This window comes from Molossus molossus, unplaced genomic scaffold, assembly GCF_014108415.1.
Source record: "Molossus molossus isolate mMolMol1 unplaced genomic scaffold, mMolMol1.p scaffold_m16_p_1, whole genome shotgun sequence".
Classification (NCBI taxonomy): domain Eukaryota; kingdom Metazoa; phylum Chordata; class Mammalia; order Chiroptera; family Molossidae; genus Molossus; species Molossus molossus.
Genome location: NW_023425344.1, coordinates 222,386,767 through 222,406,605, shown reverse-complemented (window position 1 = coordinate 222,406,605; position 19,839 = coordinate 222,386,767). Strand labels below are relative to the sequence as shown.

Here is a 19,839-nt window from a genome sequence, read left to right as displayed (position 1 = left end):
GTGCTGGGTGCCCGCACAAGCCGACCAAAGCCACCTGGCCACCATACATCATACCTAACGATGTATGCCTGCTCACCTGGGGATTCCATTTCTTGAGACTCGCTGAAGAATTGATCCTAAACATGGGGGAATCTCACGCCCGGGGATGTGTGCGGTGAGACCATCTGCAATATGTGAGTTGAGGGCCTGATTGCCCGCAGCAGGGGGTTCAGCCACTCGACAGAATGCTCCGCAGTGTGGAGTGGCCCGGGAAGACTGTGGGGGCAGGGTGGACAGCCTGGTGATATGCTGATTATTTCGAAAGCAGGAAACGGCTTATATATACCCCGTGGTTTTAACACAACACCCATGAAGGAAAGACTGAAAGGAGTAGATAAAGAGGCTCGTCTCTCACTTTTTATATTGTTGTATTGTTATTCTGCCTTAAAGAAAAGAGCAGAGGGAAGGAAAGAAATGCCATGTTGGGCACAGCCCTGGGCCTCGCAGCCCGGCCTTCATTGACGGAGAGGGGCGTCTGGGGTGGGCGCGAACACGGGGTGGGCGGCGAGGCCAGGTCAGCCCCTGTCCTGTGCTCGTCACTTTGCAAGCAGCTGGGAACCTCACCTGCAAGAGTCCTGGGAGGTTGTATCTCATGCCATTTTCCCCCCGGCAAACAAATCCAAAGGCGGGTGCTGCTTGCCCAGAAGGAGAGAGGGCCGTGCGCTTGGTGGTCGGAGAAGGCTCTGGGCATTGGTGAAGGCACAGTGCCTGGGCACGCGGACCACACCGAGAGCAGAGAGGGTCGAGGTGCAGGGCTGCTGGGGGCTAGCAACAATACCTAGAGAAACTCTAACATGGGGTACCCCTCGTGCTTGGCTTGTTTTTGCCTGGTTACACCACTGGGCGTAGATCGTTGTTCCCGCTGTTTATAAAGTTAGTGTTAGGCCCCGTGTGTTCCCCATAGTCCCGCACAGCCTGTGAACGTGGCCATGGTGCCACGCCGCCGTGTACACTCCCGGAGAACATGAATTTCCTGGCGGAGCCCCCTAGTGGCTGTTCTGGTTTCTTGCATTGGGCATCTCCTTGAGGTGTGCCCCTGGAACTAGCGCTCCTGGGCCCTGGTGGTCAGGCCAAGAAGATGTCCCCCTCCCCTGTGCCCCAGCTTCAGCTCGGCCTGTGCCTTCTTTCTGCACGCAGGCAAAGAGGCCATGCTGCGGCAGAAGGATTATGAGACGGCCACCCTCTCGGAGATCAAGGCCCTGCTCAAGAAGCACGAAGCCTTCGAGAGCGACCTGGCCGCCCACCAGGACCGCGTGGAGCAGATCGCCGCCATCGCACAGGAGCTCAAGTAAGCGTGGCCTGGCCGGGGCGGCGGCAGCGTGGGAGATGCCTGGTGGGGTCCTGGTAAGCCAGGGGGTGGGCACAGCCTGGCGCCTGGGCAGGAAGGTGGTCAATACAGGAGACTGAGAACAACCCCCCAGGTGGGGTGGGAGCTGGTGACCCTTCCTGTTGGAGACCTTGGGTCCCTGCCTGTAACTAGTGCGGAACCAGAGGACGACCAGGTCCTGGCTCTGAATCCTCACTCCTTGATGGCTCCTTGATGCGCATCAGGTCCAGACTAGCACTGCCTCCCGCTGAGGTTGGTGGGGAGCCTTAGAGAGGAGAACTGGCCTCCTCTGGTCTTCTCCCAGTGGCCTCCTGAAAGCCAAGGAGCTGGACGGCCGAGAGGGCCAGGGAGGCCTTGATGGAGCCTGGCCCTCCAGCACCGCCAGCGCCCCGGCCTCAGGAAGAGCAAAGCAGCCACAGAGGCAGCCTGGTCACCTGACTCTTCCTGTCTCTTCTCCCAGTGAGCTGGACTATTACGACTCACCCAGTGTCAACGCCCGGTGCCAAAAGATCTGTGACCAGTGGGACAATCTAGGGGCCCTAACCCAGAAGCGGAGGGAAGCCCTGGAGGTGAGGGCTCTCGAGGGAGAGGGGCCTGCTCCCAGCAGCTCTCTGTGCCCTTCCTGCTGTGTGACTCCCTTTGTTCTGGGCTGCAAGGCTCCACTGGGTTCCCCACTCCTCCCCCAGCCATGGCCCGAGTGTGGACGGCTCACATCAGCAGTGGATTTGGGCTTTGCTCTGGAGATGCTTCCTTTCTTACCCTAAACCACAGCCCCCTGGTTTAGTGCCCTTAGTCCAACCCCAGCCATTGAGTCCTTTCCTGTTCTGCAGAGCAGACTCGGGGGGCCAGGCCAGGTGATTCTAATGGGGGGTAGCCAGTACACTCCATGTAAGCACCGGTGCCCCAGAGACAGCCTGTTCTTTCTGCTGAGTTAGGCTGGTGCTTCCAAACCTGGACCCCTTGGGGCTGCCAGGGGGAGCTGGAGGCTCTTGAGGACAGGGGGAGGATTCTGGGTATGACACTGCTAAACATGTCCCCACCCCTACCCCATTTGGCACTCCCAGCGGACAGAGAAACTGCTGGAAACCATAGACCAGCTGTACTTGGAGTACGCCAAGCGGGCTGCACCCTTCAACAACTGGATGGAGGGGGCCATGGAGGACCTGCAGGACACCTTCATCGTTCACACCATCGAGGAGATCCAGGTGAGCTGAGCCCCCGTCCCCCAGCCGCTGTGGCCCACACTGCCGCTTGCACTCCTGCAGGCTGCCCCTGCGAGGGGCTGAGGACAGCATCCCCAGGATGTCACAGATTGAAACCTTTGCATTGTATTTGCTTTGGTTAGGTGACATATGCACATGGCATAACATCCAAGGGGTAAGGAGGCTGTGCAGTGAGTGCCCCCACACAGTCTGCCTATTCGAGCAAATGTGTTTATTTATCAACAGTCTCCTCCACACCCCCCCACTTTTTTTTACACAAAAAGTAGCTTTTCTGATATACTGTATCTTGAACCTTTGTTTTAAATTTAACACATACCTTGGAGCTTGTTTCGTATCCATACACAGCATCCTCGTTCTTTTATACAGCAGCTGAGTGTTGGATGGAAGGGTTTTACAAAGCACCGAGGGAGGCTAGGCTGGGAGGTCACCTAGGGGCAGGCTTGGGGCACGCCTTGTTCCCGGCCACATCGTGGGTGGTGGGCTCCCAGGGTCGCTGCTGACGGCACCAGCCCCGGGCACGAAGCTACTGCTTCGAAGGCTCTGCTTCACCTTCCACGGCCCGCCCTGCCCTCTTGGTGCTGAGCCAGGAGGCTCCTTGGTTGGTGCCTCTGGGCCTCTGGGTGCCTTCCACCCCCCTCTGCTCTGGGACCTGCAGGGCTTTCTTGGCTCATCTTGCCCATGGGAGGCACCAGCCCCTCCAGTCACTGTTCTCCTACATCCCCACCTCTGTCCAGGGACTGACCACAGCCCACGAGCAGTTCAAGGCCACCCTCCCTGATGCCGACAAGGAGCGCCTGGCTATCCTGGGCATCCACAACGAGGTGTCCAAGATCGTCCAGACCTACCACGTCAACATGGCGGGCACCAACCCCTACACAACCATCACGCCTCAGGAGATCAATGGCAAATGGGACCATGTGAGTCCAAGGGCTGGAGGGGGTGTTGGTTGAGTTGTAAGTTTTGTAAAGGCAGGGATTTTGGTCTCTTTTTTGGTTGATTTGTATTGATTTCGGTGTTTTTGTTATTGTCACATAGTCAAAACTGTTGAGTTAACGAGTGACTGAATTTCTAGGATAGGTCAATGTCTTTACTCCTGTTAGTGACTGGCCCCTTCCCTTCAGGGGTCGTCCTTTTCATCTGCAATACGGGGCAGATAGATGGCCCATCCCCAGTACCGCATGCTTTTCCTGCCACAGGTGCGGCAGCTGGTGCCTCGGCGGGACCAGGCCCTGACGGAGGAGCATGCCCGCCAGCAGCACAACGAGAGGCTACGCAAGCAGTTTGGGGCCCAGGCCAACGTCATCGGGCCCTGGATCCAGACCAAGATGGAGGTGGGTCCCATCGTGGGAGGCAGGAGTGAGGCTTCCACCCCTTCCCCGCACCGCCCCGGCCGGCCAGGCTTGCCTGGCCTCCTCCCAGGCGGGACCTGTGGCGGACTGGGGGGCCTGAGCCTGTGCCTGGTTGGCTGCCCTGCAGAGGGTGTGGAGCTCATGCAAAGAAGCTGTGGGCTGGTCCCAGTGTCTGGCTTGGGAGCAAAGACCACACAGGGACACACGAGAAAGTCCCACAGCACGACCAGTGCCTGGGTGGCCGACTTGGCCCGGCCCTTACGGCTTATCTGGCTGACCAGGTCTCTTCCTTCGTTATCACTGCTTCAAAGTATTGAGCTTGGTCAAGGAGGAAGGTCTTCCAGAGAGAGACCTGAACCTCGGGCAAGTGCGGAACTTTTTGCTGAATAGTGTGGGCCAGATGGGGTGCTGCAGATCAGGGAAGGGATATTCTTGGGTCCGAGCATGGGGTCCCTCTGAGTTTCTTGAGGGCAGGTTGGGTTGAGTTCATGTCTGTGTCTCCCCTGCACCCCCCTACCTGCTCCACACACTGGGCGTAGTAGGTGCTCAGGAAATGTTTGCTGCGTTGAGCTGAGTGCGCAGAGCGCTTTCCCAGACCTTCATGTACGTGGATGAAGGGCCAACAGAAACAGCGAGTAGGCCAGGCTCACAGGTGGGTGGGAGTGCGGTGGGCCGAGGTAGGCATCCTAGGAGCAGGGCACTAGGAGCATGGCCACCGAAGAGGGAAGCCAGGTACACTGAGCTGTGAGGACCTGGCTCTGTGGGCACGGAGACCGTGGGCGTGCGGTGGGTCCCTGGGATGAGTGATGGTCGGGAGTAAGGCTTAGGGAGGGAGTTTGAATAGCAGGCGGAGCTTAGGTTAGCAACAGACCGTGAATCCCATTCCTGAGTCTGCTAGGTAACCGAGACAGGTGGGTGGAGTGTTGCATCCATCCCCAGCAGTGCCCGTCCTACACCTCTGGGATGCTCTTTCCGTTCCGAGGAACTCCCATGCTCAATGTGTCTAGCCCCAGGCTTGCTAATTACCCCGATGGGCTCCCAGGTGCTGGGGCGGGACCTGAGAATCATCTGAGGGTTTGACCAGTGACATGGGGGCCCCCGTCCCTCCTAGGGACATACAGTGGGGTAGTCTGACAAGGGCCTCCTTCCCGGATGAGCAGGAGATTGGGCGGATCTCCATCGAGATGCACGGGACCCTGGAGGATCAGCTCAACCATTTGAGACAGTATGAGAAGAGCATTGTCAACTACAAGCCCAAGATCGACCAGCTGGAGGGCGACCACCAGCTCATCCAGGAGGCGCTCATCTTCGACAACAAGCACACCAACTACACCATGGAGGTGGGTGCCTCGGCTGGTGCTCTGGGGAGGAAGCCACAGGTCCCTTCTGTGCCTGTCGTCGTCCAAGGACACTGACCGTAGTAGGACCAACGCTTGCCATGGAGTGAGGGGGACTCACTTCTGCTCACCCCGGGAGCGCCGGCGCTTCAGTCCTCAGTGCCTTCTCGGTTCCCAGGGAGCTTGTTGACATACCGATTTCTAGGCCCTGCCCCCAGAACTCACTGCGTCTGGGTGGGGCTCAGGAATCTAAATGCTTTGTTGTTTATCCTCATCTGAGGATATTTTCCATTGATTTTTAGAGTGGAAGGGGCGGGGGAAAGAAAGATGGATGTGAGAGAGACACATTGATTGGTTCCCACATGACCCTGCCTGGGGCCAGGGATCAAACCTGTAACCCAGGGACATGCCTTTGACCAGGAATCGAACCTGAGACCCTTCAGTCCAAAGGCTGAATCTCTAACCACTGAGCAACTGGCTAGGGCAGGAATCTAAATGATTTATTTATTTAATCCTCACCCGAGGACATTTTTTCATTTTTTATTCAGATAGAGTGGGCGGGAGAGAGAGGAAGAGAGAGAGAAACATCGACGTGAAAGGGACACATCGAGTGGCTGCCACCCGCACGACCCAACCAGGACTGGGGACAAACTGCAACGAAGATACGTGCCCTTACCGGGAACCGAACCCGGGTCTCTCTGGACTGCAGGCCGGCGCTCTAACTGCTGAGCCAAACCGGCCGGGGCAGGAATCTAAATTTTTTAAAGTGCCCCAGTGATCCTGAGGCTGATGGTCCCCAAACGCTGCTTTAGGCATCTGATTGTGAGCGACAACTTGTTTCAGCCATGAAGCATGTTGTGTGGCTATGGAGTTAATGACCCAATTTTTTTTATCCTTTACCAGGGGTGGGGAAACTTTTTTCTGCTGAGGGCCTTTTGGATTATTTATAACATCATTTGCAGGCCGTGCAGAATTATCAACTTAAAAATTAGCCTGCTCTATTGGGTTAGGCCGATTTGATGAAGCGTTTAATGTCGGCTGGTATTGATTTTGCGGCCCGCAGGCCAGACGATCCCCACCCCTGCATCTTTCCCACCATCAGACTTTCCTGCCTTCCTGTCTCGACCCACCCTGGTGGTTGGGGTCTCTGCTGTCCCAGGCAGAAGCCACTACCCTCCCGCACTTCCCCCTTCGTCCTCTGGCTCCTCTGTCCTGGAGTCGTGTTCCGCTCTGCTGACACTAGCTGCACGGAAGGCGCGTTTGCTGGACGGGACATTCGACGGTCGGGGAGGAAGGGGGAGGGGCAGCCTGGGCCCAGGCCGGGGCCCTGTGCTAACAGGCCCCTTGCCCACACCCAGCACATACGCGTGGGCTGGGAGCAGCTCCTCACCACCATCGCCAGGACCATCAACGAGGTGGAGAACCAGATCCTGACCCGGGATGCCAAGGGCATCAGCCAGGAGCAGATGAACGAGTTCCGGGCCTCCTTTAACCACTTCGACCGGGTGAGAGACCCACCCCCTGCACTTGCTTAGAGCAGCCCCCGGCCCCTGCCCCAGGGCCCTGGAGGGCACTGCCCAAGGTGTGGGCAGCCATGCCGGATCAAGTTCTGGGCAGGTGAGGAGGAGGGAGCAGCTGCTACAGCCTGCTCGACTGCACCGCACAGTGCCAGCCTTACAAAGCCAGTCCTGGGATCCCGTGAGCCTCTGCTTTCCTGGCCAGACAGCTCATGTGGGTGGAGAAAGGACCCTTGACCCCTGACCTTTGCTCTCCAACCATGCAGCTTTAGCCCATGGGAGCAAGGCTACCATAACCTCAAGTGAAGGCCTTTTGCCTCTGGCTCTGGGGACTGTCCCTTGCCTCTGCCTCAGGACAGGATGGAGGCTCCCTCCTACCCCCACCCCACCCCCTGGGACATAGTTGTCAGTCCTGGGTTCTATGTGGGTGCCCCTGCCAGTGCCCTGGGGCTTTGGGGTGACCACACGGGGTGCGAGGGAGCATGGGGTTAGGTGCTGCCCACCACCTGCCTGCTTCACTGCCCTCTCAGCCCCTGGCTGGGTGAAGCCCTCCTGGAAACTGGGGTGGGGCATCGGGCTGGGGGTGGGCTGGGCACTTCTGGGGGCTTCTCACCCCCGTGACTCATTGTGCTCCCTCTGGCCTGCTTCCCGGAGCAGGACTGTGTGTGCTGGGGAGAGGGCACCCTCGGGACCTCGTCTGTGTGTCTAACCATGTGCACTTTTATTTCCCCTCCTCCCCACCCTGTCCACCCTCCACCCTCTCTGTCGGCATGCCTTTGTCCCTGTGCCTCCCCTCACTCACCACCCTCCCCCGGGGCATGGCCCACCACCTCCCCTCACGGCCTCGGCCTCCCTGGCACCGCATGGCTCGCTGCCTGGCGCACGGCGGCCCCAGGACCACTCCGGCACGCTGGGCCCCGAGGAGTTCAAAGCCTGCCTCATCAGCTTGGGCTATGATATTGGCAACGACCCCCAGGTACTGGCCTCCTGCATGGAGCATGCTCAGGGGTGGCATCCGGGGCAAGAAATAACGCGTATTTCTCCTTTTTTTCTTCTCTGTCTGGATCTCCCTGTTCCTCTTTCCCACGGGGGCTCATCCTCTCCTGCTGTACCCGCCCGGCCCGTGTTGGGCTCCTCCTCCTGCTCCGACCTCTGACTCTGCCCTCGGTTGTCTGTCCTGGGAACCTGCTGGGTGCCCGCCTTCCTCTCCTCGCCGTTCTCCATCCTGTGGACGGATCTCTGCATCTCCCTGCTCTGTCTTCCTCCTTCCTGAACGTTTCCCTGGATGTGTATTTACATCTGCTCCTCCCATGTTCCTCTCCCTTCCTGATCCTGAAACCATACACCTCGCCCTCCCCTCCGGCCATCTGTGCCCTGTATTCCTGGCCCTGGGCCGGCCCTTCCTCCTTGTGTCTCGATGCCACTGCCCCCACAGAAGAAGACAGGCATGATGGACACGGATGATTTCCGAGCCTGCCTTATCTCCATGGGTTACAACATGGTAATGTAAACCCCACCCTCTGTCCTGGCGAGGGGCAGCCAGCTGGCGGCGGAGGCCACGTCCCAGCTGTGGCAGTCTGGATGCCCTCAGGTTGGGGACTGCCCTCCCCAGAGGGGGCTCAAGTCTGCTCCTTGGGGCAGATGGATCCCTGAAGGGAAGGCCCAGCTGTGGGCCCCGTGTGTCCTGGAGCTTGGCAGACCCACCGCCCGTGCTGGTTTATCTTCTGGTACTTACCGTGGACATAGGCTTCCTCACCCCCACATGGACAGCCGGGCTGACCCCGAGGCGAGCAGGAAGAGCTGACATTCTGGGTTTGGGTTGGCTTGCTGCGTCTTGTACGAGGCATAGAGTGCTACCACTTCCCCAGTGACGGCTCCAGCCACGCCTGGCCCCTCTGCCATTGCCCCAGGCTCCTCCCCAACCTTCGCAGGGCCTTAGCTGGGCAGCCAGGTGACCCCTGGGCCCTGGTGCAGAGTGCAGAGCCCGCGGGCTGCCCGGCGTACAGGCTCTAGTGAACCAGGAGTAAATGCCAGCTCCGCCTTTATTAGCTTGGGGGCCTGTTGTCAGGGTTGAATGAAGGGACTCCCCTGAGTGCTGTGCACTTGTCTGGCACAGAAAGTAGCGTGTGAGAGCACAGGTTGTGGAGCCAGCACCCGTGTCCAAATCCCAGCTCTACTACCCCTGGCTGTGTGACCTTGGGCAAGTCACTAAGCCTGTCTGGGCCACAGGTTTCTCATCTGGAAACTTGATGGAAGTAATAAACACCTACCTTATGGGGTTGTGGTGAGGGCTCAATGAATTAAACTATGCACAGCCCTTAGAATAGTGCCTGGTATATGATGTATGTTGTGTGGGTGGTCACTATTGGTATTGTCATCAGCACTATCATAGCTGGCCCCAGGGGAGCCCAGGCATCTGTAGGGGATGGGCAGCCCCGGGCGGGCGGGGTCTTCACTGCTGGGTGTTGTGAAGAGGCTCCTCATACCCTCAGGACAACCCAGGTTTGGTTGGGGGCCTCTGTGCCCTCTCACAGCCCCAGGGGCTTCAGGTCCCTGCAGAGTCCCAGCAGGTTATGGCTCAGAGGCTGACAGGCCTGGGGGTGGCTCTTCTCTCCAGGGAGAGGCAGAATTTGCCCGAATCATGAGCATTGTGGACCCCAACCGCCTGGGAGTGGTGACCTTCCAGGCCTTCATCGATTTCATGTCCCGGGAGACGGCAGACACAGACACAGCAGACCAAGTCATGGCTTCCTTCAAGATCCTGGCCGGCGACAAGGTGCGTGTGCTGGGGCGGTAGGTCCAGGCCCGGCTCTGGTCTGCAGGGAAGGCGGTGAGCGCCCCTTCTTCCAGGGTCCCACTGGGTGTTTGCGGAATGTACCTGTGTGTACCCAGACGTACAGGAGGGGCTGGCGGGCACAGCTAGGGCACAGCTGCCTGGCGGTGTGACCTCTGATCCCGCTCTCTCCGCAGAACTACATCACGGTGGACGAGCTGCGCCGGGAGCTGCCCCCGGACCAGGCCGAGTACTGCATCGCTCGAATGGCCCCCTACACCGGCCCTGACGCCGTGCCCGGTGCTCTGGACTACATGTCCTTCTCCACGGCGCTCTACGGCGAGAGTGACCTCTAACCCGCCCTCCCGGCCGGCGCCTTAGCCCTGCAGGCCCCTCCCCGCTCCTCCGCTGCCCCTCCCCCGCCCGAGAGCTGGGACCCGGGGCCTCCAGCCTCCCTGCCTGCCCAGTGACAGTTTACAAAATTATTTTCTGCAAAAAAAAAAAAAAAAAGTTACGTTAAAAAAAGTAAAAAACCAAAAAACAGCATATTTTATTATAGAAAAAGTATTTTTTTCTTCACCAGACTTAAATGGAAAAGAGGAAAAATTAACTATTTGCACCAAAATGTTTTGTGTTGTTGTGACATAGGAAAATAACCAAGCACAATGTTATATTCCATCCTTTTTATTGATTTTTTTTTCTATCTGTTCCATCTGCTGTATCCATTTCTCCAGTCTCATGTCCACCTTGATGTGGGAGAGGGGCATGGGGTGGGAACAATCTTGTCAGAAGGCACATTGGTGCATGTGTGTTTGCTAGCTCACTGTCCATGAAAATATTTTATGATATTAAAGAAAATCTTTTGAAATGGCTGTTTTTTAAGGAAGAGAATTTATGTGGCTTGTCTCATTTTTAAGTCCAGAGGTATGATTGACCTCTTCATCAGCACACTTTTTAAAAATTTTAATATTGCCTATTAAAAATGGCCAGGAAAAGCCCTGGCCAGTGTGGCTCTGCGGTGAGAGCATCGGCCTGCTCACCGAAGGGTCAGAGGTTCGATTCCCAGTCAAGTGCATGCACCTGGCTTGCAGGTTCGATCCCAGGCCCTGGTCAGGGTCATGTGGGAGGCAACCAGCCAATGCGTCTCTCTCATGTTGACGGTTCTCTCTCTCTCTCCCTCCCTCCCTGTCCCTTTCACTCTCTTTAAAAATCAATGGGAAAAGATCCTCGGATGAGGGTTAACAACAGAAAGTGGTCAGGGCAGAATGGGGTGTGGGCAGCCTTGCTGTTGCTCAGCACGGGCCGTACTACAGCAACAGTGCTCATTGGTGGCTTGGCTTGCTCCTTGCGGTGTTTCAGAGTGTGTGTGTGGGTGCAAGGGTGGTGGGGGCAACCCCTACACACCCCTAACATGTTTCTGACCCTGGCACATTTCATATTCTTGCACTTCAGTTTCTTTCTTTGTTTTCCACCACATCTAACAGCTCTGGGACATCTGTGTATCCCCCCCTCCTTTTGCCACGGGACAAATTGAGTTGTCTCAGGCTCGCCTCAGCACTTGCTATTCAAGATGGCCCACAGACAGCAGCTGCCCAGTGTCCCCTGGGAGCTTGTTGGACAAGCAGACTCTCAGGCCCCGCCCCAGAACTGCTGAATCAGAACTTGCCCTTTTGAATGATCCCAGGGGATCTGGGTGCTCTGACTAGCTTCTCCTATTTTTCTTCCTTACCTGTCCGCCCCAAGGCTATCGATGATGTCAGTAACAGAGCAGTGGGCTGCAGAAATATGATTTAGCAACGGAAGCCGTAGATCTGTGTCCGAGTGATGGCCGTGTCTCAGGGTTGAAGCGGTTCAGTGTGGTGGTTGTGGGAAGCTGGGTCTTTGGAGTCTGCCATTGCAGCGGGGGTCAGCGGGGCTGATGTGCCGTGGACAGTGAACACACTGAGCTCCTAGAACATCAGTGCGTACGCGTTAGCTGTGGTCAGGTCAGACTTATTTTAAGTTTTAGGGGGTTTGGTTGAAGAATCTCGTAAAAAGCGAACCTTTAACATGGTCTGTCCCCTCATTTAAGAGGATGAAAACTAGGCCCCAGGCCAGGGAGCTTAGTTGCTTAGAGTGTTGTCCCGATGCACCAAGGTTGCGGGATCAATTCCTGGCCAGGGCATATACAAGAAGCAACCAATGAGCCCTGGCCGGTTTGGCTCAGTTGTGGAGCTTTGGCCCATGGACCAATGAGTCGTGGGTTCGATTCCAGCCAAGGGCAAAAAACAAAAAAAGAACCGTCCTGGTTACTGGTTTGGCTCAGCAGTTAGAGCGTTAGCCTGTGGACCAGAGAGACCCGGTTCAGTTCCCTCTAAGGGCACGTACCTCGGTTGCAGTTTGTCCCCGGCCCTGGTTGGGGTCGTGTCGGGTGGCGACCACTTGATGTGTCTCTCTCACATTGATGTTTCTCTCTTCCTCCCTCTCCCCTCCCACTCTATCTGAAGATAAATGCAAAAATGTCCTCAGGTGAGGATAAAAAAAAAAAAAGAATCAACCAATGAGTACATAAGTGGAACAACAAATTCCTATTTCTCCTCCCAAACAATCAATAAAAAGGATGAAGACTAAATCAGAGCTTATTGAACTGGGGCTGATGAAGACTGTCTGGTGTGAGGCCCTCTTTTTTAGGAATTAATTCAGTAAATTTCTGGAATACTCACTGCCCTAGGAAAGGGTCCAGGCAAAGGGAAGTGTCGGGGAGAGATGCTGGCATTTGCTTGGGAGTGTTTCTATAGATTCCACCTGTAGGAGGTAAAAAGTCTAGTAAATGTTCATCGTGAGTCTGCTGTGGCTGCAGCTCCCTGGGGAGCGCCACCGGCAGGCCAGAGCCTGGTCTCGGATCTGTCTTCAGGAGGAGGTTAATGCACAAGATACCCTGGGCTAGCTATTTACATACAAGTCCAGTGTTACAGGAGTCGAGGAGAGGGCGAAATTGTTCCAACCAGAAAGTTTCCTAAATCCAGGGTGCAAGCCCTTGAACATGCCTGTTTCCGAGGTGTGCTCAGTGCCTTCTTTGCTCACTTAAGAATGTGCAATAATCGTTTGCGTGAAAATGGCTTTACCTAGTTATTCTACAGCTGTCAGAGAGATGCGCTTATTCAAGTTTCTCAGTGTTCAAGGGTATTTATGTGTGCAAATGACTATAATTACTTTGAATAAATGTTTACTCTGTTATAGAGGTGAAAACATAAGAATCTATTTCTAAAGCTTGTAAGGTTATCATGCACATCTTGTTATACTACTGATCGTGTATTTTTTTCTGTAAAAATAGCACTCGTATGATTATTCATACATTTAACACATTAAATGCTGCCCATTAACCCTATTTGCAAGCATCATGAAGTTCCTTTAACGATCTTAAACACATTTCCAAGTTTCACTCATTCTTTTCAGGACATCAGACTCCCAAGCCAGGCAAGATTCAAGTCAAGCAGCAAAGTCTTGCTCAGCACAAGGCAATTGAAATGTTATAAATGTAGGAAATCAGGTTCTCTGGAGTAGCTCAAAGCTTTTCAAAGTTTACCAACAATCTTCTAACACCTCCAAGATTAGAATTCGCGCGTCTAATTTCAATGACACGTTTCAGATGAAAAGCACAAAGCTAACACGCCAGGTTCTCCTACGTGTCCAAGCCCCTAAATCAATCCACAGGCTGTCGTGATTTGCACAAAACAGTTGAACACACCAAAGTATTACTCCTACGAGTTCAGTGTACTTATTTCTAAACAGGCGATTTTAAGTCCCCTTACGACGTGTTGCTGGTTTTGGGGTCAGAGGTTCAGAATCAGGACATACTGTTGCATCACTTGGAGGCTCTAAACCAAGACACGCGGAGTCGCTCACCTCCAGGGGGATTCAGTCCACAGCACAGGTGAAGTCGTGGCCTTGATTTTTTTTTTCAAAATTTTTTTTAGTTTTATTGATGTTAGAGAGAGAGAGGAAGGGAGAGGGAGATATAGAAACATTGATGAGAGAGAACATCGATTGGCCGCCTCCTGCACACCCCTCACTGGGGATCGGGCCCACAACCTGGGAATGTGTCCTGACCGGGAATCGAACTGGTGACCTCCTGGTGCCTGGGTCGACGCTCAACCACTGAGCCACACCGGCCGGGCCATGGCCTTGTTTTTAATAGATACCGCGCTGTGTCGCCAGGGTCCCCGAGCGCGCGTTTTTCTTCTGGCATTTCTTCTGCAACCCCACCTGGGCGTCTTGTTGGGTCTGACGCTCACCCAGCTGTCAGCGTGACCTGCTCCGACTCACTTTACCCAGCGGTCCTCAGCCGTCCTCACGCCGCGGCCCTTTAATACAGCTCCTCATGTGTGGTGACCCCCAACCGTAACATCATTTTCTTTGCTACTCCATAACTGTAATTTTGCTACTGTTATGAATCGCCATCGGAAATATGTGTTTTCCGATGATCTTAGGCGACCCCTGTGAAAGGGTCATTCGACCCCCAGGTTGAGAAACGCTGCTTTAAATGATTGGGTGGATGGAAGTCTCTGCCCCGACCCAGGTGGCAGGTAGTTGCTCCTGCATCAGTGGGATGGATTCGTCGCATCTCCTGCCCGTGTGGGACAGGCATGGCTTGTGTTTTTATCGGCCTCTGCCCGTATGTTCATAGGGACTTCGTTGACAGCCTTGTGAAGGCCAACTACAAAATAGCTCCTCTCTGGCCTGTCAACCTCTTGACCGTTCCAAGTACCAGGCTTGTCTTCAGGAATGTGCTGTGTCCCCACGCCGGGCCAGCTCAGAGCCGAGCCCTGGAGCTGTCCCCTGGGTCAGTGCCCGAAGAATGCAGTCACTGGGCTGGGGCACCAGGACCGAGCAGAGGCTGGAATGATGTGCGGCCACAGGACAAGAGTGCGGGCAGCCTCTGGACAGGCGAGGCACCGCTTCTACCCTGGAGCCTCCCCAAGGGGCCCGGCCCTGCGGACCCATTTTGGATCTCTGACCTCCAGAACCAGAAGAGAATAATTTGTGCTGTTCTTTGTTTGTTTTGTTTTGTTAAACCAGCATCTGAGGATATTTTTCCATTGATTTTTAGAGAGCGTGGAAAGGATGGGGGGAGGCAGAAAGAGAGAGAATCGATGGGTTGCCTCCCACACGCTCCCAGACTGGGCTGGGGATCAAACCTGCAACCCTGAGTCACGCCAGCCAGAGCGACCTTGTGTTGTTTGTGGTGCTTGGTTGCAGCAGTAGCAGCAGCAGCAGCAGGAGCAGCAGGAAACTAACATGTGTTCTGTGTGTTCCACTGTCTGGGCCCCTGATCTGCGCCGTGTTACCTGCTTTGGAGCGGACCCCTGGATGCGGGCCAGTGCCCAGAGTGCAGTCACCGGGCTGGGTTACCTGAGCTTGCCACACTGGTTCTCGGGAGGCTGCCTTAGCTGCTGGGCCAGAGCCTCTAACCCCAGAATGCTAGTCCACAGAGGGGGAGGGGGGGTGCATGCTACAAAGCTCCGAAACCCCAAAAGGGCCAGAATGATGGTTCAGCAGAAGGTGCGTGGGCTGGGTAGTGGCACCGGGCGAGGCTTGTGGGCTAATCCCTGAGTGGAGAAGGTCCCCAAATTCATGGGATACTCCCTCACCCCCAGACTAGACCAAACATAGGGGGACAGAGCAGAGGTAACTGAATAGTTGCGCTGCCACCAAAAGCCCTAAGGACCCCGTCCCTGTGCGGTGCCCTGGCGGGTGACACAGGACACGTAACCAGCCCCTTCCACACCTGGCACCCGGCAAACCTGGAAGTCAGAGCTGGAAGCATGCACCGAGGCCAAGCAACACCGCCAGGGCCCTTCAGCCGAACCACAGCGCCAGAGGTCACATCGTGACCATTGAGACTTTCTTTTTTAAATTTTTTATTATTATTTTTCATTGATTTTAAAGAGAGGAAAGGAGAGAGAGAGATAGATAGAAACATCGATGAGCGAGAACATCAAGTGGCCGCCTCCTGCATGCCCCCCACTGGGGATCATGCCCACAACCTGGGCACGTGCCCTGACTGGGAATCAAACCGGCAACCTCCTGGTGCATGGGTCAACGCTCAACCAGGGAGCCACACCTGCTGGGCTCCATTGAGGCTTTCAAGGTCCCAGTGGTGGGGAAGGTCCTGTCTGAAATGCAGGTAAGGCCTGAGCAAATGCAGCTACAGCCGTGCAGTGGCCCATTGTCAGGAGCACCAACCAGCCAGCTTACAGACAAAGTGGAAATGAGGTCTCGGGGTGTCTCACAGAGCCCCAGAGCTAGGCAGCAGCCCAGCCTCAGAGGGACCAGCCGCAGGACCTAGAAAGCCCTCGGGAGCTGAGAGCCTGTGAGGTTGCACCTTAGCTCCTGTGGCTTCACTTCTCTCCGGTGCCAGCTTCCTCTGGGCCTGACCCCCGCGGTGGGCGAGGCCTACCCCACCGTGCCCCAGTGTTTGCGTTTCCTCTGCATGAGAGCTGGTCTCAATCCCAAGTTTGCAGGAGCCACACAGCCCGGCCTGGCCTGGTCTGACATGACGCCCAGCAGTGGATGAGGCTGAGGCTGAGGCCGTCGCTTGGGGTCTGAGTGGGAGAGCAAACCTAAAAGGTGGCCTAGGAGGGCTCCCCCAGTCCTCAATGTTCACATCTCTGAGAGTCGGACGTGGTCGCGACCATCTCACTTCTCGGTGAACAGTGTCTTTCCGCTGCTGCTGGCGGGTGGCGGTCATTGCCTGACCAGTTGGCGGGGATGGGAGTCCTGGCTTTGTCTCAGACTTGCACGAACACCTTCTTATAAGGTCAAGCCCCAGGATCAAAGCCTGCAGGATGGGCACGCAGAGGACAAACGTGGAGCCCCATGCCGGGCCCTCAGCCAGCACCAGGACACTCGGGCCCCTGGCTGGAGAACCTGTCCCTGCTGCAGGTCTGCGGGAGGGCAGCGCCCCTCTGGGCTGCGCCCGTTTCTTCACCTGCAGCCAGCAGCTGGCAGGTGGGAAAATGGACCTGTGGGAGGGGGGGGGGGGAGTCCAGGTGGTCACGCATGTGGACACTCACTGTCCCTGGGCACCTGTGGGAGGCCCAGGTTTAGGAACAAAACTCTCATTTTATAATTCACGACAATGGGAAAACAGAGTTCTTTATGTAAAATTTATTTTCCTAGGTCAAATATATGTATATATCTATATCTCATCTATATCTATATCTATTATTGATATTAGAGAGAGAAAGGGAGAGGGGGAGAGAGAGAGAAACATCAATGAGAGAGAACATTGATTTGCCGCTTCCTGCATGCCCCCCACTGGGGATTTGGCCCACAACCTGAGCATGTGCCCTGACCGGGAATTGAACCGGTGACCTCTTGGTGCATGGGTCGATGCTCAACCGTTGAGCCACACCAGCCAGCTATAGGTTGTATTTTAAAACACATCTAGTCACTAAGGACTGCCCAGAGGAGGGTGGATGTAAATGAAATTATGAGTCAAAGCCATGAACCCAGAGTCTAGTAAGCCACCGTCAAGGCTGCTTCTGCCTTCACACAGCCACCAGAAAATGTTGCCTGCTTTTGAGAAAGCTGGTCTTAAAATTAGCTGGGTGGATGCTGCCCTCCAGTGGCCGAATGTGTCCTTACAGCGTTTCACAGAAAGAAGCAGGGAGCAAAACTACAGCCCTCCACTCTCCGGCTTCCATTTGTCCTGCTCCCAACAGGCCCAGCTGGGTTACTCCCCCAGTGGCGAGAGGCCTGGATCTGTGCCGCAGAGGGACCGCAGAGGCAACCACGCACATTCAGCAGGGGAAGAACGAGGGCTGCCATTTGCCGAGCCCTTACTTTGTGCTGGCCCTTGTTGCCGGGGGCCTCTTCGTTACCTGGCCAGGGTCCGAGGGTGCAGGGTAGTAAGGGCCCCATCTGCCATGCTTGGACTGAGGAGGGCTTTGCTGGACCTGTGGAGCAGCTGCCCCAGGTGTCGCTGGGGTAGCATCAACCCTGGTATCTGGAGCAGCTGCCCTGGAAAGGCCCTGCAGGGAAGGTGAGGTGCTGTAACAGGCATTTTGGGAGCCAAGTCCTGGTCACTGTGGGGCTGCTTTCCAGGGGAGCCCACAGGGTGCTGATAAATCGAGACACATCCTCCGCCAGGAAGGGCTGCTGTGCAGGTAAACCCAGCGTTCTCCTGGGGCAAGAAAGCCCCGCAGCGTGAAAGCCCCAAGGCAGGCTGGGAGAGGAAGTCCGCACCCAGGTGAAGTCCCGGCCGGCCTAATAGTTGAGTAAGGGCACCCAAGGGAGACGGGAAAGCCCTCTGAGGCAGAGGCCACAGGCCTGATGGTTTCCCAGGCTCAAGGTCTTGAGAGTCTTGGGGACTTCTGCTTAAACTTTCAGTGATTTGGGCAGAAACCAGACCCCATGAGTCCTCCAACCCTGCTTTGAGGAACAAGGATTAAGCCCTCTCAGCCGTGTGGGGGAGGGGTTGACCCCCCTGGGCCCTGAGGGGTGAGGGGAATGTACTGTTAGCCTCTCCCCTCTGACCTAGGGGATCAGGCCCCAGCCTGAAATGGCCTAGGTGTTTGCGTGAGATGTGTGTGAAGGGAGGGGCCTTGGCATGGACCCCCACCGCTCTGGAAGGATGGAGCTGGGAGCACGCAATTCCAACTTCCGCTTTACCTGTGGGAGGCAGTTGCCAAACCCTGTAAGCTTTACATGGGGCCTAAGCCCTGGGAGCCAAGGATGCGTCTGCCGCCTGGCCCTGGAGGGCGAGGGCTGGGCTTGGTCAGCTGCTTTTGCACAGTGGGTCCCTCAGTAGAAGCCTGCACAGTGGTCCCTGCTTTCTTCCCAAACCAGTAGGACTGCCCTCCCCCTCCCTGCCCTCCAGGACCGGAGGGCTCCCCTCACCACTCCCCTGAGTGCCCCTTTCTTTAGTGTCTGCGCCCCTCACAACTTCCTCTTTATACCATTCTGCATTAACTGATTTTTTTTCTTGCATGAAGCACCTATTATTTTATAATTGTATATAAAAACACTTTTCAGCCCAGCCGGTGTGGCTCAGTGGTTAAGCATCGACCCATGCACCAAGAGGTGGCGGGTTTGATTCCTGGTCAGAGCACGTGCCCAGGTTGTGGGCCAAATCCCCGGGGGGGGGGGGGGCGTGCAGGAGGCGGCCAATTGATGTTCTCTCTCATCTATGTTTTCTATCTCTCTCTCCCTCTTCTTTCCTCTCTCTAAAATCAATAAAGAAAAAAATAACAAAAATCTTTTCATTCGGGGAAAAGTACCAATTGGATGATCCTCAGAAAAACAGGCTAACTCAACTAGAGCAACACTTTCATTTAAAATAATTATGTTCTTGCCCTGGCTGGTTTGGCTCAGCGGTTAGAGCATCGGCCTGCGGACCGGAGAGTCCCGGGTTTGGTTCCCACTAAGGGCACGTACCTCCGTTGCAGTTTGTCCCCGGCCCCAGTTGGGGTTGTGTGGGTGGCAACCAGTCTATATGTCTCTCTCACATGGATGTTTCTCTCTCTCTTACCCTATCTCTCCCTCCCGCTTTATCTGAAGACAAATGCAATAATAATAATAATAATTATGTTCTCACAGATTTCTAAGAGAACATCCCAGAACCCAGTTTGAGAAAATCCTAACTTGGACATTTAAGGTCTTTTTTTTTTATCCTCACCCGAGGATATTTTTCCATTTTTTTGTACAGATAGAGTGGGAGGGAGAGAGAGAGAGAAACATCGACGTGAAGGGACACATCGAGTGGCTGCCACCCGCACGACCAACCAGGGCCGGGGACAAACTGCAACTGAAGTATGTGCCCTTAGCGGGAACCGAACCCGGGTCTCTCCGGACCGCAGGCCGACGCTCTAACCGCTGAGCCAAACTGGCCAGGGCGACATTTAAGGTCTTAGAGTAAACATCTTTTACATGTGAAATATCCATATAAAAACTTCACCTTTAAAACTCGTTTTAGAGTCTCCAGGTTACTTATTAAAATAGGCATAGACCTTAAACATGCTCATGATGTGTGCTTCCTGACACAGGAGGTCTAAGGACCCCGGTCTGAGGGGTGACGCCCGGAGCCTTCTGTCCGTGTTGTGCCCGAACCTCGCGCCCTGAGAAACGCGAGGACTGGCCCACAGTTGTGCGGGGAGCATGCCTGATGGCATTAGAAATGCTCAAAACGTAAGCCCAGAATAGGATATACAGGGAATCGTAGGGGTCTGTAGAGGAGGAAAAATATCTTTCCTTCTACCTTTCTAAGTTCTCCACTGGGGCCCTGTGACAAA

General features: G+C 55.4%; 1 protein-coding gene across 3 annotated transcripts in view; it reads left to right on the top strand.

The window, feature by feature from the left end:
• The window catches only part of ACTN1 (actinin alpha 1), a 93,721-nt gene extending 83,221 nt beyond the window's left edge, over window positions 1-10,500 (top strand). Inside the window, exons 12-22 of one of the 3 annotated variants that reach the window (XM_036255899.1) lie at window positions 1,177-1,327; window positions 1,827-1,935; window positions 2,431-2,571; window positions 3,324-3,506; window positions 3,786-3,920; window positions 5,099-5,278; window positions 6,634-6,780; window positions 7,688-7,768; window positions 8,228-8,293; window positions 9,410-9,568; window positions 9,763-9,961. In XM_036255899.1, the coding sequence (XP_036111792.1) occupies window positions 1,177-1,327; window positions 1,827-1,935; window positions 2,431-2,571; window positions 3,324-3,506; window positions 3,786-3,920; window positions 5,099-5,278; window positions 6,634-6,780; window positions 7,688-7,768; window positions 8,228-8,293; window positions 9,410-9,568; window positions 9,763-9,921 (1,511 nt within the window). In that variant the 3' untranslated portion in view covers window positions 9,922-9,961. Of the gene's footprint in view, window positions 1-1,176; window positions 1,328-1,826; window positions 1,936-2,430; window positions 2,572-3,323; window positions 3,507-3,785; window positions 3,921-5,098; window positions 5,279-6,633; window positions 6,781-7,687; window positions 7,769-8,227; window positions 8,294-9,409; window positions 9,569-9,762 lie in introns of all 3 variants that reach the window. The other 2 variants (XM_036255880.1, XM_036255889.1) reach the window with 2 other exon arrangements.
• The last annotated feature ends 9,339 nt before the right edge of the window (window positions 10,501-19,839 follow it).